Below are 14,955 nucleotides of genomic sequence, written 5' to 3' on the forward strand. Positions count from 1 at the left end.
TTATAATTTTATCTGACAGACACCTGAATTTCTCTTCTGGGATTAATAAAGTACATTCTATTCTATTCTATTCTATTCTATTCTATTCTATTCTATTCTATTCTATGCTATTCTATGCTATTCTATGCTATTCTAAATATCATCATTGTTCTACTTTGTCTTTATACTTTCATGGGAACTTCTGCCACCCTTTGCTTTTCAAAAAACCTAATTATTTAGAATTCAGGTTGTTAATTTAGAAATTTTAATAACAGAGATAGTAAAGTATAATGTTTCTACCTTTTGTTGAACTGTGAAAATGTTGCCTCTTCACTGCCCTCCAGTGGCCACAATCAGAAACTGCAGCATCACGTCAGCTACATTGAGAAATGACTTCCAATAATTAAGTGCTGCTTTACAAACATATTCTTTAGTACCCCCAGGGGGCCCTGGGCACTGAGGCTCATGTACCCCTCATATGTAGGCATGCACGCGCGCGCACACACACACACACACACACACACACACACACACACACACACACAGGCAATCGTTAGCTAGCTGCTCATCCGCTATCTCTCTTGTTCGGCTTTTTTTTTTAAAGTTACTTGTAAGCGGGACATTTTTTATTACTGCCGCGTCATTCTCGTCTTTTTCTTTTCGTTTCTTTCTCTTCGTCGCTCCGCTGGGATTTTGAATGTCCATTTTCTGCCGCTTGGCGAGTTTTCCTGCACTTCTTTCTGATACATTTTTAAAAAACTTTAATTACACATGATTGGTTTGCCAGGCTGTCGCTGAGCACAGTTATGCTTCAGCAACGCCCTCTTTTTCTCTAACACACATTCACACATCTTAACTGATACTGGGTCAGGTATAATGATTTATATTCTTAATACAGACTTTTCATGAGAAGCATATTTATTACAATCTATAAAGTGCATTGCAGTTTGCTAATTAGTCATCACTTTTTTTAAGCCATCTGTTAGGATGGAAATTCACCTCTTTTTTTCCCACTCCCATAGCGGAGGGCCCTTACGTGCTCAGGGGCCCCTGGGCACGTGTCCATATTGCCCATATGGTAGATCCGGGGCTGCATGGAAGACATTTAAATCTAGGTTTAAAGCTAAAGCTACATTTAATAAGCTCTAGTTTCAGAGTCATTGCATGTGTTTGTTGCCTCAGAGTCAAACATGAATAACAGCTGAATAGAATATGACCTGAATGTGTGTTATGAGGAACGCACGCTCTCCAAGCCTGCATATCAAGAAGATTGGAAAGCAATACCACATGTCTTAAATTATTGAATTATTAGTTTATAAAAATCTAAGTAGGTTTTCTCCTTCACTTTGTTCTATGTAGGACCAAAGTAACCTATTCACAGCTGATTATTGCAGCAAGCTCAAACTGACAAAGATCTCACATTATGCCTTAAGCACTAACAAAAAGTGACACTGTACACTCTTTTGATGAATACAGTCATTTCTCTGTAATGTATGATTAAACACAGTGAGTTTTGGGAGCTGTGGGAAGTGGAGCGCTCTGTAAAGTCATTAAGAATTCAATTATGTTGAAAGAAACGAGCCAGAGGAAAAAGTCCGGTGGTTAATCAGAACAAAGGGATGAGCTTAACAGCAAATTGAGCTTATTAGGTCAGACATGAGGGCTGTTTGAAGTCCCAACTACCAACCAACAGAGCTAAGTGATGGATATTGAAATTGCCAGCATCCTTTCAGACTTTTCATATTTAGCACAGTTTAAAAAAAAAAAAAAAACAGATAATGTTTAATCTATGCATCCATTCATGATCTACACTTGAGGTCAAAATTATTAGCCCCCCAGGAATTCTGGAACATTTTCCTTAAAGTCTGCCCAATGTTTGAATCATTGATAAAACTTGATATAAGCAAACATTCACGGGTGTTCTTTAGTAGCTTTGGTACATTTTGGAATGTAAAATACATTTTTAGGATAACTTTATATCAAATATAATGAAAAATGGGGTGGTCAAAATTATTAGCCCCCCTGTGAATTTTTTATTTTAAAACACACCTGAGCAGTCAGTTTGTTTTCTAACAACACTTGTCGGTCAATTGGCTTCCTAACAACACCTGAGCATTCAAACAGCATTGAGATTTACTTAAGGGACTCCGAACAGGGCACTTGAACACGTTATTGAGAGAGACTACTCAAAGTAACCATGCCAAAGACAATGGAAATCAGTCTTGAGCTCAGAAAGAAGATAATGGAGGCTCATAATAAGGGGGAAGGCTATACTGTCATTCCCAGGCGTTTTACAGTGTCTTGAACAGCTTTAAGTTGCATCATTGCAAAGTACAAGGAGACAAACTCTGTTAGAACAAACCTAGGCGTGGTAGAAAACACAAGATTTCAAGAACTTTGGAGAGGAAAGTAGTCGAAGAGGCCCCGGACATCTTCCAAGGTGATTGTTGCTGACCTGACCTCCTCTGGAGTTGATGTTTGAAGGAGCACAGTTGTGAGGGATCTTCATCGTAGTGGGCTTCAGGACCATCGTCCCAGAAGAACCCCTTTACTCAAAGAGCGGCACATCAGAGTCAGACTGAGGTTTGCCCATCAACATTTGAAAGGTAAAGATGAATTTTGGAAGTCCATCCTTTGATCTGATGGAACTTTTTGGACATATGGATGTTGTTCATGTTTGGCCAAGAAAGGGAGAGTCCTTCAACCCTAAGAACACCATTCTCACAGTTAAACATGGTGGAGGGAGCATCTTACTGTGGGGCTGTTTTGCAGCCTCAGGCACAGGCAGCCTTGTTTGGGTGCATGGCATCATGAAAAAAGAAAGTTATGTTGATATTTTGAGGGATAATGTGAAGAACTCTGCTCTTAGTCTAGGCTTTGGTCGGCGCTGGGTCTTCCAGCAAGACAATGATCCAAAGCTTATGTCAAAATTGGTCAAACCGTTCTTAAAGGACACCAAAACCCAGGTCCTGGAGTGGCCCGTACAGAGGCCAGATCTCAATCCTGTTCAAAATCTGTGGCGGGTGCTCAAAGTGAATGTCCATGCTCAGAAACCATGTATTTTGGACCAGCTGGAACAATTTGCATTGGAAAAATGGGCCAAAATCCCTCCAGAGACATGTGCCAACCTTGTAGAGAACTACTTGAAGAGGTGGTTGTCAGGTGTGGCTCAGAACGGGCGCACTGTCGACTACTAAAGGCCAGGGGGCTAATAATTTTGGACGTGCAATTTTTACCTTTTCTTGTTTCAATTCATTGCATCAATAAAATATCCAAGTCAAACATAGTGAACATTTTGACTTTGTTATTTTGGAAACACATAAACTATAAACACTTCTTTTTAATGGTCATTTTAATGGAGAAATCAAGGGTTTTATCTGATTTTGCAGGGGGGCTAATAATTTTGACCTCAACTGTATGTGTCTTCAAATTTATATAGACATAAATACTATTTATCAGGATTGAATAAAAATGGTAAAAACCGCAATACAAAAATTACAATTACATTTTAAAAAGACTAATTTTAAACTAATTGCTACAACTTTTCATATATTACTCTAACTTTTTCAACTATTTTAATTGTTAGGGTCATTTTTTTTTTATAAGTTCTATTTTTTGCCTTTATTGGATAGGAAAGCTGAAGAGAGACAGGAAATGTATGGAGTAGAGAGAGGGGGAAGACATGCAGCAAATGGTAGAGGTTGGGAGTTGAATCTGCAACCGTTGCATCAAAGACTTTGGCTTGTGTATATGGGGCGCACGCTTAGACCGTTTGGCTAACGGTGCCCCAGTTTATGAAGTTTTAACTGTTCAAGGATTTCCATTAGGAATTTATTTTACATTTAGCCACATTTTTACAAAGCAATCATTGATTTAAGCAAACTTCTGAGGAACTGTTTCCTGTTTCTACATCTTTAGCTAACATTCATCAGTGTCATGATTACTATTAAAGGTGCAGTTGGTAGGACTGGGGTAAAAATCTGTACTTTTTTGTGCTGGTTTTGGAAAAAAAAAGTCATAATACCATTTAGTATTGTTAAAGTCTGCTCCAAAATTATTAGTGCACAGCAGCAGGATCTGGGTTCCCTTTGGATGAACCGTATCAAATCATAATAAAGCCAGAGGGATAATTACCCAACCTGGACACATCGTAGCCAAGGAGTTCTCTTTAATGCCCTCAGGGCGGTGCTATCTCCCTCCTCACAGAAAAACAAACAGATACACAAATTTTTTATTCCTCCTGCCATCAGACTTCTAAATGCTGATAGCAGTTTTGAATAGTTTGTAATAGATTGTGCTTGTGAAGTTGTGTATTAATAAGGTGTTTTTCCTGGCTACTGTGTTTATTTTTAAAAAGTTATTTTAGTCTATTTTAACATTCTTTTACTCTTCATAACAAGCCCCATCCTGCACTGTTGTCTGTTGTTTGTCTGTTTGTTAGTGTTTGTGTTGTTTATCGATAAGCTGGTACACTGAAAACCAAATTGCCCTCTGGGATTAATACAGTTCTCTGAATCTGAATCTGAATTGGTATTCTTCAGTAATTGAAGTAATTTGAGATTAGTATATTAAAAAAATCTGTTTTCCAATGCTTTTGTATCAAGCAATGTTGTTATTCCCCTTGTTCCTGTTATCAAGGACCAATCAGAGCTACTCTCCAACCCTTTGTCTTGATGTGAAGCCGGCACTACTTCCTCATAGAACGCGCACAAGAAGTAACCGTTTGGTTCAACCATGGTAAAACACATGAACGCACACAACGATCTACCAACAGCAGCTGTAAGCAAACTATTAGAAATATTTTGTTCTTTCAATTATCTAACCATAAGTTCTCAATAATACTTTCAAATGCCTCAAGACTTTGAAGCATCTTACCTTTATCTTAGCTATATTTTTGTCCATTACTTCTGGCTTATCCCTTCAGTTTCAGCCAACTATTTCATAAAATGAGGCATTACTTTTAGCTGTCTGTATAAATCACTTCTAACTTTTACCTGAACATATTCCTAATGAATTTAAACTACCTCTGAAGACTTCTCTACTCACTTTGTAAGCTCTCCTGAGCAAAGCAGCATATCCAGGACTCACAGAGAACCAAATATGTGGATATTTCCACAATGCTTCTGTAGCCTGAGGCAGCAGCTTCAGCTGAAGTACAAATGCTCCTGGTTGAAAAGCTGTTCTCCTACATATTCTTATTTATAGAGCTGGAAATGAAAAGATGGTGAGAGAGAAATAAAGAAACAAGCATAAAGCCAAAGCAAAATGTTCAGTGTTTTATTTAAAAACTATAAACAGTCACCAAAGTAAATAAAGCCAATCTCTAACAGACTGTTAGGTCTATGTATAGTCACACATCCTACTGACACCGCAGAAATGAGGATGGTTGGGTCGCCCTGGTCAGATGCTAATACGACAGGCAGTCATAAATGTTACACAACACACGGTAGAGAGGACAGTCTGAGGACGTGAGCCGGAATGTGGCATGGTATTAAGAATGAAAAAATAGTACAATAAAACTCCACACTATATTAAGATAGAAAAAAGTAGTGAAGAAAATATCATACCTGCACGTAAAGCAAAGAACACAGGAGAAAACCTGTATAAAAACTCCATGTATTTAAACCAATTTACAAATACAAAAAAATTTTGGTACGCGCACTGTGCTCGTACAATGACAAAACGCTTACAGTGGATATATGTTACTTGTGTGTGTGTGTGCGTGTTGAGGGGAGGGTGTGTGAGGGAAGAGGAAGGGAAGAGGATACCTTCAATATTTTTTTCTTCTACAAAATGACATGAGATATATTATTCCATACTCTTTCAGCCAGCAAAATGAGTTCTACAAGGTATTATAATACAAAAAATGTCACAGTTCCACAAAAAACTGTTTCCCCCTCCCTAAGCTTTACAGCATCAGTACCTTTGCAGAATTATTTACAGGTTTTTAAGTACATTCATCCACTGCTGAGTATAGAATCACATTAGATACAAGTGACCAGGGATCATAAAAAAGCAAAGAAACAAGAACAAACAAAAACAAAGTATTTTATTCAATCCTACCAAAGTAATGCTTCTATTACTCCACAGAGCAAGTTCTCCAGTGGCTGCATCGGCATGAAAGAGGATCTTCTTTATATATATTCACAACATATTTACAAGATTCTTTTTCATTAATTGTAATGGTATTCATTTTAATAATAAATAAGTGAAAATATATTGACTCAAGTAAGAAAACCAAGCTACCAAGTTTCTAAAGAAAAAAAAAAAAATCTCTGCGCCAGTTGTCAGCCGAGTCCGCCTCAACCCGACCCTGTGGGACGCCTACCTAAGACCCACTCCCTCCTCCCCGCCCACCTGTACTCTTCAGTCGACCGCCACTCGCTCAATCGCACACACCAGTTCACGGGACGAAATAAAAACGAGAAAAAAACTTGAACAAAATGTGCTCGTGTTTGGGGTTTCATCGGTGGAGTCCCTCGGGGAAGCAGTCTTAAAGAGCTCCCCCTTGTGGGCAGCTGGTGGAAGACCCCGTGGCAGTTTTTTTTCTGTACGTGTGTGGTTGGGGGAAGGCGGGGGTTTTGAACACAGGTTGGTGAGGAAGGAGGAGAAGGATTTTGAGGGGGGGTGTTGAGGGTGCCAGGCTCCGCAGAAGGAGGTTCTCTGGTCTTGTCCCCGTCCTTCGCTTCCCCCTGCAGACCCGCTACGGCTCACTGGTGGCTTCCTCCCCCTAGTCTCAGAAGAGGGATGGGGGGAGATTGTAGAGGTTGTCCTTTTGGCGTTAAGCCTGGAGCGAGCGTGTGAGTTCGTAAAGGCATTTGGCGAGCGTGGTGGAAACCTCCATGTTACTTAGTGCGAGCACAGAGAGGTGCGTTTCATGCCTCTTTACCAACCTGAGAGACGAGAAGAGACAAAAACATCTTCAGCCAGAGTTCTTTATCCAACACCAGCTGTGATCTCATTATACTCAATAACACAATGCAGGACAGTCAACACTAAAAACTGTATTTATCACCTTTAACACCATTTTATGAGCATCTAACTTCTGAAAACATCTCGAGCAAGACAAGACTGATCACTATTCACACACTCCTGTTTCATATAATACTATCATAGCTGGGAAATGTAGTCCTATGTAATACAAAGGTAAAACTAGTGGGGGTTTTATGTGTTTTTAGTTGCTTGATGAGAAGGCAGAAGTGAAAGTGAGTGATGCAGTCTTGTTGTTTTCAAAACCCTGTTTTATTGATCTAAACTGAGTAGGTATTTAACGATATATCACAAGATGGTAACAAATTGGTACAAATAAGGGTGGATCAAAATCGATTCAACAAAATTTGTATTGTGATATCATTTTTAAACAGTAGAAGTATTTCACTCCGCTTGTTCAACATCATTAAGTATCTTGTGCTGCTCTCTCGTCACTCGCTGAGTTGATCGTAACAGACATGGAGGCAGCAGGTGAAGACCGAGCAGGTCAGGATGCACCTTTGTGTTTACAGTCTGAGGTACGGCAGCATTTTAGCTGTCCCTGATATTCCTGAAGAAAAACATGTCAACTCCAAACCAGGAGTACATGCTGCACTTAAGTTCATTTAAAGAGATTTATCTGATTGGCTTTAATATTTAATACTTTCATTTGGGAATCGTTCACTCTCCATTTCTCTAGAATTGTTCTGAAATTTTCCAACAAGTTATTTTTGTACGGTGATTGTAGATTTTTTTGCAAGTTGCTGTAAAAAGTGTGCAGTGGTTTTATTTGAGTTACAACACACCTTAAAATGAAAAAAGATGACTTTGTTTACAAAGAAATATAAGAGAACAAATATATATTGCAACTGTCCATATCTGAGAATTGAAATAAAATAACAGTTATTAAAATTTTGAGTTCAATCCAGTTTTCTTGAAGAATGTTAGAGAATCGTGAGTAGATTGTATCGTGAACCAAAAATCGTGATTCAAATCAAATCGTGGGTTGAGTGTATCCTTACATCCCTACAAATGAAACTATAATTGCGAGGGCATGACTTTCACTTTCATAACCCTCAAATATGTACAGCCTAAGATTGTCTAACATTTGAACCTACTCCAAGAAATGACATCAACATGATCAAATACAACCATGTCACATCAAGGAAGAAAATGAGACTGAAAACGGCTACACAGTCTGCTCATATAAATAAATACCAGAGGGAAGTTTCCTGATTTGTTTCTACATTTTGACTCAGTTCATGAAAACATTCTTAGTTTTGTTTATATTTTTTATCACATCGTCAGGCAGGGCTGTCGCAATAACCAGCATTGATGATAACAGTCTTTTTGAAAGAAAGAAATGTTGATTTTGGGCTAATAATGAGCAAACACTAACACTGTGCAACTCATCGGTTCATAGTACGGGGCGGTAGTGGTTCTTTACGCTGGGTGTTGCCCGCTGTAAAGCAGAGGACTGACCAAGAAGAAGCATCAGGAGCTGTTATCAGCTGGCAAGTGAGCCTTTACCGCAGTGTGTGGCTTTTATGGCAGCTGAAATTGTGTCAGGGGAGATGATAGAGATGATGGATGACGCACTCTATCTGAACCCAAAAAAGTGTTCTCTCAAGTTTTAGAGTTTTTGGATTTTTAAAAAAGACGAGGTGTTTGTGGAACCTCCGAACAACAACAGTGACCGCAAGAATTAGAAGCGGAAACCTGGACAGAGAAGGAGATGAAGTCGTGATCGATGGACATTAAGCTAAAGATATCAGAGTGGTTAGCCGTCTGTGGTCTCACACACGAGCTCTCCGTCCCTGCATCGGCTCCTGATTTTGATTCAGTTGGCGTGAACTTTTTTGGCCATGATAATCGCAAGATGAATTCTGATACTGTGACAACCCTACAGTCAAGTGACCGTTACCTCAATCATAGGTTTATATTAAAGTCAGAATCGCTTTCAGGTCACCACACAAAGTAACAAACAGCAGCAGAAACCAGAGAGTGCACTCAACACCTAGTAAAAGCCTGTAGGGATACTTACATGCGACCACAGTCTGAGTGCTTGGCGATGTTCTTTAACGTTAAGGCAGCAGTTAGTCGTATGTGTTTAGTCACTGGTCCCTCTTTCTCATCCTGGGAGAGAAAAAACAGAACATCAGTTTATTGATTTCACTTCAATAGAAGATGGAGGTTCAGGGGGAGGGGCAGGAGAAGAAAGGGAATGAAGCTGGTGAGGCAGGTATTGAAGGTTTTTCATCAAGTATTTATAAAGACATGGCGACAAGATGTGTTATTACACACATGTCCAAAAACTACTCTACTCTACTCACTACAAACATGTATTCCTTTCTTTTCATTAAGTGTGTCATTATGTGTAAACTCAAAGGGTTTATTAAAATCATTTTTCAGATTCCAGCTTAATGGAAATCAAAATTCTCTCCCCAGTCTTGTGTGACCCGTGTTTGAACCTTGAAGTGGGGGAACAGTGGGATTTAGAAGCTTAAGAGCTGCTTGTGTCCAGCTCAGCCAACTAAGAGCTTTAATAAGTCATTCAAATCTGTGTGTGTTTCTAATTCTCAGTGTGTACGTCATAAAAAAATATCAGGGAGAAACACAGTAATCCTGTACTCACAGTGAAGTCCCTGAAGACCAGGTTTCGAGAGCCTCTTCGTAGGGCCATGAGAGCTGCGCTCGGATGATTCACGATTGCTTTTGGTGCTCGCGGTGCCGGACTGCCTGCTGCTGGCGGAGTCCTAATACATCAAGCAAACACAACACGTCAGTTTCATTTATCAAATACTAGATATGAGTTTAATGCTTATATTTAAATGATTGTTCATCCTTAAAGTCAGGTCAGGAACAACAACCTGAAGACAGGACTCAAATGTACAAGGGTTTGTATTTATTTTAATGATTGTAAACACTGTAGATTAATACTGAAGACATCAGAACTATGAAAGAACATATATGAAATTATTGAATGAACAAAAAAGTGTTAAACAAAGCAGAATATGTTTTATATTTTAGATTCTGTAAAGTAGCCCCCTTTTTCCTTCATGACAGCTTTGCACACTCTTGGTATTCTCTCAGTCTGCTTCATGAAGTGGTCTCCTGGAATGGTTTCTAATTAACATGAGCCTTGTCAAGAGTTCATTTGTAGAATGACTTGCCTTCTTAATGTGTTTGAGACCGTCAGTTGTGTTGTTCAGAGGTAGGGTTAGTACACAATGGATAGCTCTATTTGACTACTGTAGTAATCCAGATTATGGCAAAACCAGATTATTTCATAGTTTTAATGTCTTCAGTTTTAATCTACAATGTTGAGAATAATTAAAATCAATAAAAACCATTGAATGAGAAGGTGTGTCCAAACTTTTGACTGGTAGTGTACATTAGGAATAGAAAGGTGCTCTTACTGGGAAGAAGTCTGATTGGGACTCTGCGCCTGCTGCTCTTCTAGTTTGAGTCCAGCCAGCAGAGCCTCTCGAGAACAGTGCTTATCCTGACGAAGAAGGAGCGGAGACAATTAAGATTAATATTTCATACAGTATTTCTTTGTCGCTGCTTTAATTTATCAGAGTGGTAATGATACAAAAAGACAAACTGAAGGGCGTCTCACCTGTAGATGTGTGATGAAGGACAGTCTCTGCCGGGGGAAAGGTTCACATCCCTCCCACTGACAGTGGCCTCCATACACACCTTTCCCACCATGTTGCATTGCTGCGTGGTAGAACACCTGAGATGGTGTTTCAAACCACCTTAAACAAACAAGATCAAACAAGAGAAAGTGAGCAGGAGCTCAGCGGCTTCGCATGATTATGAACAGCAGAGAGTAACGTTTCTGTCTCTTTACCGTTTACACGCTTGCCACAGACACTTGAAGTTCTGTCCTGCTTTCCTGCTCTGCTCCGTCGGTTCTGCAGGGCTTTGCTGTGCTGGGAGGTGAGGACTGTGGTTACCCATTGGAGCAGGCTGGGATACAGGGGGCGGGGACGGGGTGATGGTAGGCTGTGGTTAAGGAAGGAAAACAAAAGAAAGCAAATATTAAATTCATGAAAATTAATTCATTCATCCATTCCTTTAGGAGTTAAATATGGACGCTCATGAGAAGAAGGGTGTTAGAGGACTCATCACATTTAAAATACTATAGTTATTCTCCAAAAAGAAATGATCAAGTCTTCAGTTTTAATAATGCAAAGCTAAAAAGAAGTCTGCAGAGGAACACACTGATGATGAATAACATTCTCACAGCAGTTTTAACTATTCATGTGTTGAAATGACATCAGAAACACAGACTGGTGTTTGGTATTAAATCAAACTCCACTTTGTTTCAGATTCAGAACACTTCAGAGTGAACATCTGTGTGTCTCTTGAATAAGAAGAGAATATCTTAAAGTGACAGGGCTTACAAAATAAGACCCGATCACAGACCCTGTTAGAGGATTTGTTATGAAATCCGTACAGAGGTCTTGTCGGCTGAGATGTAACCGCGGCCCGTCTACTGGCAGCAGTTGTTCTCTCAGCTGCTTTTCTCTAGGAGGTGGGTATCGGTGAGAACCACATGGTCTTAACTGGTTTCACCTTCTTAACCTCCAAACATCTCATCACACCTGATGCCCTCACAGGTCAGGTTGAAAGACATTTTAGAAAATGTTTACACTAGTTTTGTGTAGCTTATAGAATGTGTGTCAACAAAAAAACATTTGTTTCAGATTGATAATTTACTCACAGCCTGTATCAAAACATGCATGCAGAGCTGGAATAGCATAGACCAGTCTAAATTGTAATCTTACATAAACACACGGCAGCATGGCTACAAAAAGTCCTTCCCTGATCACAGGACAGAAGTCATTTTAGTTGTCAGATTTGTATCGGCTGTATGCCTCTTAAAAATCAAACATCTGCAACATAACATACCACTTTAACTCAGTTACATAACGGTTAATGTCAGAGTCAAGCACCAAAATAAAATCACCAGCAGCCTTCAGAAAAAGTGTCAGTGTGGAGAGAGGACTGTATGTTGCAGTCTGTGTACCCTTACATGTGACTTTAATACCTGTGATAGCTGTCAATCCATCAAGTCAGCTCAAGAAAAGTTCATAAATACATTAAATTAAGAATGTTTAAAGTATTTTGTTCATATTTCATTCAGGTTTTAAAAGCATGCGTAGGTTTTGCAGAGGATGCCTCCACTTGAGCTACACTGTGAAGGAAAGGTGTTCTGATGATTGCTAAATAAGCTGAAATAAATCAGCCTCTCATAATCAAAATGTCAAAGGTTACACTTCAACATAAACAAGGAGTTGGTACATTAGTAGAAAGACTAACCCCCATAACACAAACATCACTGGGTCATTCTCACCGTAGTGTTTGTGACAAAGAGGCAGATGTGACATCCAGTCAGACAACTCAACACTCAGGATAAACGTGGCTTACTGTTAGACTAAATGAGTAATGACTCACCGTAGAGCCAGCTGCCTGTGTGGGCGAGCAGTTCCTCTGCTGAGTGGCGTTCTCTATTGCTACTTTGGCTACTGTGCTTGGGTCTGTTCCTGCTGGCACCGCCACCATGGTGGCGCTGCTGCCAGCGTTGTTGGGGTCGCTGATGGTGATGATCCGCACGCCCACTTTATTGGGGATCCCAGAGGACAATGCGGCTGTGGTACGGTCCTCATTCTCAGCCGGTCTTTTGAGACCTCGAGCCTCCGAGGCCACTCCGTTTGCAGGAGAGGCGGCAGGACTCTGGGAGGTAAGAGTAACAGTGGAGGGGGGAGTGGAGTTGGGGAGCAGTTGCTGTCTCAGCACAGGCGTAGCGTGGCCCGGCCCTAAAGGTCCGTTGGTTAGTTCCGAAGGAGGCTTGTTGCCTATCGGCTGGGGTCCGTTGGCCAGGCGCTCGGCCTGCTGGGCTTTGGCAGTGTCCTGCTGAGGGGGTGGAGGACTGGGGAGAGGAGGATTTGAGCCATGACTCTTCTCAGAGGGGCCCACCTCCCCGTTCCCCAAGTATTGTTTGGAAGCGATGTGATTTGGAATGTTTTTGTTGAAGTTGCCACCACTATCACCCCGATCAAAGTCACACACTCCGTTAACCAGAGTCTTTTTGGGGTCGGGGCTTCCCTCCAGTGGGGTGTTCGGGCCTGGGGAGAGGGCCTGCTTCCCATTGGCAGGGTGACTCTCCGTGGCCGGGCCGTTGAGCGCCCCCTGGCTGTTCCCTGAGTGGTATGGAGGTAGATTAGACTCCATGCACTTCCGACCGTTTAGCAGCTTTGCACCTGCCGCCACATCGCCGTTACTGGTTTTCCCATTGGCGGAGTCTCCTTCCGCTAAAGAGGAGTTCTCCATCACTTCTATCTTCCTCTCGTGGATATGCAGCCCTGTGGCGTCCTTGGCCTCTTCCTCTTTTTGACAGATGATCTTGTCTCCTCTGAGGGGAGCTGGCAGTGGTGGCGGTGTAGGTGTTGTTGGTGGTGGGGGAGCTCCTTGGGCGTGGGAGGGTACCGTTCCTGTAGAGAAGGGAGGAGCTGGAACTCCTGCAGCCATGGTGCCCTGGCTGACAGCAGTGACAGCAGCAGTAGAGGTGGTGAAGCCAGTGTTGGGGACCACGGTGAACGTGACTTGTCCTGTTGCTGTGGGGCCCTGGATGATGGTAGCCCCCGCTGGATTACTTGTGGAAATGAGCTGGCCTGGCAGAAGCTGGACCGTCTGGAGGGCTGGGGCTCCTGCAGCAGGGAGCTGACCAGGAACCAGCTGGACATTGAGCTGCTGGGGCTGGGGGGAAGGATTCTGGGTGGTGTAGTTTGTTTGGTAGAGGACCTGTGGACTGGGGGCTATCGTGCTGTTGGGGAGGGGCACCTGTGGAGCAGGAAGGATTAGCTTTCCTCCTGGAGTTGAAGGCCCTCGCTTTGGAAGCAGTAGCTGTTTGATCAAGCTGGACTCAGTGGAGGTAGGCTGAGAGGGTGGAGGTTGAGAAATGATTTGGAGCGGGGCCTGCTGCTGATGCTGCTGCTGCTGCTGTTGAAGTTGCTGCTGATGCCTCTTAATAGATAGCGCGTGGCTGACGGTTTGACTGGACTGGACCTGGGTGTTTGAGAGAGAAGTGGAGGGCGGACAGGGGCTGGAAGTTGCTCCAGGCTGCCCGGCTATCTGGATAGTTTGGGCACCAGGAATGGCAGAAGGGTTGGCAAGAACGATCTGGTGTATGGCAGGGGTGTAGGCGGGGTTCTGTTGGGGGTTGGGACTGACGATGACGACACTCTGTGCCTGTTGCTGAGGCTGATGGTTGGGAGGGGCTAATGTGGCTGCTGGTCCACCTGACTGGTTTGGCGCTGGTTTGGGTGCGATATTCTGAAAAGTGACCCGTGACGCCTGGGAATTGGGAACACCTGCGATACTCAACGCCTGACCACCCCCCATCTGGATGGAAGAAGAGGGTGTTGATGCCACAGCAGCACACTGAGGGTCCGTCTGGGGATTGGTTTGAGGCAGGGGCGGGTGCTGAGTGATGGGAGGGCACACTCCTTGTACCCTGGCGGTGAGGATGTGGCCCTGTGGTACCTGCTGAAATAGCGTGACAGGCGTACCTGTGGGGAGCATGGTGGAGTGTTGCTGCTGTTGCTGGGGGGCAGGCAGAGCCACAGGGTTCTGGGGGCTGTGGTTCTGGACAGCTGAACCAGGTCGGATCTGTTGCTGCTGTACTGCTGCCAGGGGGTTTGGTAACTGTGGAGAGACCTGCTGGGGCACCGGGTGACGAGGAACAGTCGGATGGTTTGCATGTGGAGAATCCTGTGCAGGCAAGACTGGGACAGCACCAGCAGTGTTGAGGCTGGGGCCCAGAACCCTGACAAACTGGGCTCCAGGACTGAGATGCCCAGGAGGTAAGCCTGATGACAGACACACAAACAGAAGTGTTTAGTCCCAGGATAGATTTACGGCCTCCTTCTTTAGGTTAAAGAGCCTTTTGTTTTTTCTCTTGTAATAAAAAGCTTGTGGACAGGATCACCAGATCAC

At 42.5% G+C, this 14,955-nt stretch overlaps 1 protein-coding gene across 2 annotated transcripts in view; it reads right to left on the bottom strand.

Annotated features, from left to right (window-relative positions):
• Positions 1 to 5,240: 5,240 nt before the first annotated feature.
• arid2 (AT rich interactive domain 2 (ARID, RFX-like)) overlaps positions 5,241 to 14,955 on the bottom strand; it is a 51,698-nt gene continuing 41,983 nt past the window's right edge. Inside the window, exons 15-21 of one of the 2 annotated variants that reach the window (XM_034673124.1) lie at positions 12,415 to 14,828; positions 10,805 to 10,959; positions 10,571 to 10,709; positions 10,368 to 10,453; positions 9,584 to 9,704; positions 8,993 to 9,084; positions 5,241 to 6,872 (exon numbers count right to left, since the gene is read on the bottom strand). In XM_034673124.1, coding sequence (XP_034529015.1) covers positions 6,761 to 6,872; positions 8,993 to 9,084; positions 9,584 to 9,704; positions 10,368 to 10,453; positions 10,571 to 10,709; positions 10,805 to 10,959; positions 12,415 to 14,828 — 3,119 coding nt within the window. In that variant the 3' untranslated portion in view covers positions 5,241 to 6,760. The remainder of the gene's footprint in view (positions 6,873 to 8,992; positions 9,085 to 9,583; positions 9,705 to 10,367; positions 10,454 to 10,570; positions 10,710 to 10,804; positions 10,960 to 12,414; positions 14,829 to 14,955) is intronic. The other variant, XM_034673125.1, reaches the window with a different exon arrangement.

This window comes from Notolabrus celidotus, chromosome 21, assembly GCF_009762535.1.
Source record: "Notolabrus celidotus isolate fNotCel1 chromosome 21, fNotCel1.pri, whole genome shotgun sequence".
Taxonomy (NCBI): domain Eukaryota; kingdom Metazoa; phylum Chordata; class Actinopteri; order Labriformes; family Labridae; genus Notolabrus; species Notolabrus celidotus.